This window comes from Drosophila rhopaloa, unplaced genomic scaffold (assembly GCF_018152115.1).
Source record: "Drosophila rhopaloa isolate 14029-0021.01 unplaced genomic scaffold, ASM1815211v1 contig_115, whole genome shotgun sequence".
Taxonomy (NCBI): Eukaryota; Metazoa; Arthropoda; class Insecta; order Diptera; family Drosophilidae; genus Drosophila; species Drosophila rhopaloa.
In genome coordinates this window covers 6,450,852-6,454,520 of record NW_025334990.1, presented here as the reverse complement: position 1 = coordinate 6,454,520, position 3,669 = coordinate 6,450,852, and the positions used below count along the sequence as shown (strand labels likewise).

General features: G+C 39.3%; 1 protein-coding gene across 2 annotated transcripts; it reads left to right on the top strand.

The window, feature by feature from the left end:
- The first annotated feature begins 128 nt into the window (after positions 1–128).
- LOC108051945 lies at positions 129–3,435 on the top strand. Of its 2 annotated transcripts, none has more exons than XM_017134258.2 (4): positions 129–289; positions 1,499–1,595; positions 1,659–1,926; positions 2,319–3,435. In XM_017134258.2, exons 2-4 carry the CDS (start codon positions 1,501–1,503, stop codon positions 2,790–2,792), a joined length of 837 nt encoding a protein of 278 aa, XP_016989747.1. In that variant the 5' UTR covers positions 129–289; positions 1,499–1,500; the 3' UTR covers positions 2,793–3,435. The 2 variants fall into 2 exon arrangements, with proteins under 2 accessions (XP_016989747.1, XP_016989748.1); XM_017134259.2 differs by lacking the exon at positions 129–289 and adding an exon at positions 1,306–1,398.
- The last annotated feature ends 234 nt before the right edge of the window (positions 3,436–3,669 follow it).

Here is a 3,669-nt window from a genome sequence, read left to right as displayed (position 1 = left end):
CGCAAATGCCGTAGGACCATAAACTGACCACGGCGAAATACCAAGCTTGGTAAGAAAATTGGTGTGGTGAGAAACCTAAGGCTGCCACTTAGTAGTGTTCTTTTGGGGTGGCAGCTTTGGCAGGTCGATATATTTCTTATCGGTTCGACCATCAAACATTTCTTAAATTTGGTGAAACAGCTGCTTTCAACATTATTATTGCGTGAAAAAACAAATTATTTTTCCCACCGTTTTGTATTTAAATTAAACAAGTTATCTTTAATTCCTAAAAATTAGCAAGGGTAAGCTGGTAAGTTGAGCATGTAATAAAAAGCAGACGATCTTCGAGTTTTCTATTGTTGAGTCTAGCACGTTGCGTTACTAGTGCTGTCTATTTTGGCTTGAAAAATATCTCAAATCAGTCAAAAATGTTACAACATTGCCTTAAAATAAATAAAAACGACTATCTGTCATTTTTTATAAGTCGGAAACGTAAACCGTGTAAATAAAATTTGGCAACTTACGTTAAGTAAGAAACAATTGTTTTAAATATATTTGAGAGAAAATAAATAAATAAATGTTGACCGATTGTATTTGATTAATACAGATTAACTTAAAACGAAAGCGGAAGCACCTTCTGCAATTTGAAAGGTGCACTACCCTCATATATACGATAGTCATATGACTATTTGGAAAATAATTACCAACTGTTAGAATGTCATAGGTCGTTGAATTCGTCATAAAATTGCCTTCAATTGGCATTCACAGTTGAAAAATGTAATATGCCATCATAAAAACTGCCGAAATCCGGTAGTCCGGAAAAATCCACTTTTATTTCGGTTTTTTGATCAAAACACTGGGAAAAAACTGTTAAATGATGGGTTGTAATACATCGTTAAATTTGTTATAAAATTTCGAATCGAGTGGCATTCACAGCTCAAAAATTAAATTTTGGTCGGTTTTTCGCCAAAAATGGCAATGAAAAATGCTGAAATCCGGAGATCCGGAAAAATCCACTTTTATTTCGGTTTTTTGATCAAAACCCTAGAAAAAATGGTTAAATGTTGGAATGTCATACCTCTTTGAATTCGTTATAAAATTTCAAATCGAGTGGCATTCACAGCTCAAACATTTCATTTTGGTAACCCCTTATGAAAAATGCTGAAATCCGGAGATCCGGAAAAATTAACTTTTATTTCGGTAATATGATCAAAACCCTATTAAAAAACGGTTAAATGTTTGAATGTAATACCTCGTTGAATTCGTTATACAATTTCCAATCGAGTGGCATTCATAGCTGAAAAATTTAATATTTGTCTAGTACTCGCAAAAAAATGTAAAGCAACACCTTAAGAAAAAATTAATTTTTCAAATCAACCTGGAATCGATAGCTAAGATCCTAAATGTAGTTATTATTAAGTAAGTACCAAAAGTTATGAACAAAATCCCGAAAAAGTCAACCTTAAAACTAATTGTATAAACCTTATTTCAACATATTTTGATTTTGCATATGTTTCAGCCATGGCCGATCAAAAGACGACGGATTTGCTATGGAAATGCGCTTCCAAACTGACCGACCAATCCCACACAGAAAGGATTCTCAAGTCTTATTACATGTGAGTTTCATTGTAAATTCCTGAAACACCCACTACAATATTATTTATGCCGAACCAACACAGAACCACCTGCCGAAAGCTGGCCCGAAACAGTGTGCAGTTGCCCGAGGATAGCTTTGGAACTGCACGCATGTGCTCCCGCTGCGGCAACCAGTGGGCCGACGGACGCTACCAACTCCAGCTCCAGCCGCAAAAGCTGAGGCAGAGGGCCAATCACCGGAGACTCATCGCTCAGCTGGAAACCGTGAAGGCCAAACAGATTAAGGGCGAGATGAGCTATGGGGCCAGGAAACGGGCCACGTGGCTGAAGAAGCGCATGGCCAGCCAAATGGTAAGTAACAAGAGCTAGTAATCTATATGGAACGATCTGAGTAGCTTAAACATGAGTTTTCAATTAATAAATATTTACAATCAAATCGATATTTTAAACACTATTAGGTTCATTTTGTAGAGTCTTTTTTTGTTAGTTTTGCTAATAATGGTTGAGTTTTAAGTACATAAGGTATATATAGATGTGAATTAAATAAAATATTAATTTGTTAATGATAAAAATCCAATTAATATCTGAACCGCATAAGTTTGAAGAGTCCCACTATCAATATGATCGTTTATTACAATGAATATACCCAAGCATAACCTTTTTAAAGAAAATACAGTCTATTTCATTGCTGACTAAAGCTATTACAATCGCTGCTCCTACTAAAACCAAATCCCTTTTTACAGGCCGTGGACTGCGACTTTTGCCGGCACAAGACAATGCTGCCGTTGGAGAAGGGCCGAAAGCGCGCCAAACTAAAAGCCACGGAGGAAACAATGCCAGCCAAAGAACCTGCGGCAGCGAGCAAAAGCAAAAAGAAAACCAAAAAGAATAAGTCCCAGGCGCCGAATAAAGATATCAATGCAGGCTTGAAAATTCCGCAGCAGCAAAAAACAGCCCAACAGCAACAACATCTTGCCAAATCGCCAGCGCCGTCGAAAAAACATTCCCAACCAGTTGGAATAGCTTCCCAAAACCCCAGTCAGCAGTCGAAAAATAAAAAGAAGAAGCCAGCCCAGCCGACGCCCGCCGCTGCCAAAACGCAGTCCAAGACCCAGAAGCAAAACGCACTGCTGCAACTGGCCGCCCAGCTGAAAGCGAACGCGTTTAAAGACGCCAGCAAATCGCAGCAGAACCGCCTGCAAGCGTTCCTCAAGTAGCGGGTAAAATCGCTACGACGATGCATTAAAGTACAAAGATTGTGGTTCGGCTGAATGAAAATACTTGTTGTGGCACATAATTAAGCGTTAGCACAATACTAGAATCAGGCTCTTTGTGCCGGTTGATAAAGCCAGCCCAGGTGGGAACCTGTTATCCAGCCGCCCGGTCTTCTGGGTCGAGTCACGCAACGGCTATGCACTTATCAATGCTGCCCGAGACGCGACCCAAGGTTGTCCAGATATTGCGCAGCCAACATGGCCAGCATGCTTAATTTATTTCTCCGATCGCAACGTTTAATTAAAATTGAGTTGTTTGCCATAGCGTCTCGTGAACGCGTCCTTCAAAGCTGCTCCCAAAAAGGGCACCCGACTCTCGGACCCTCGGACAGCCCGCTTTATCTGCCGCCAATTGCACAAAGAGCACACGCACAGGAGAAGGCTCCGGTCCCAGATTGGCTTTGACTTCGGCTTCCCTCTCCTTGCGAAGAAGACTCTCGGATTTCTCGGCAGCTGCAGCAACAACATCTGCCTGCCACATTAGAAGATTTCTGGTTTTACAGTCCAGCCTCTCTAACTCGAACCACTCAAGCCATGTTCAAAATGCCTGCTAGGAAATTAAAGTTTTCATTTTAAAAATGTAAGCTAGGTAATTAGTTTATAAGCTACATAATTTTAATAATAAAACTCTATGCGTTTAATATGCAAAGTTATATGTGTTTTTATTTTGAACTAAAATACAAAGAAGTTATCTGGAAATATTCTTCTTGTTTGAATGTGTCATAATTTTCGCCTTTTTATTCTTTCGGATATAGGGAAGATACTAATTTGTGTTCGGATTATTACAATGTCTCATCGCAACTTACAGTAACGTTCTTGT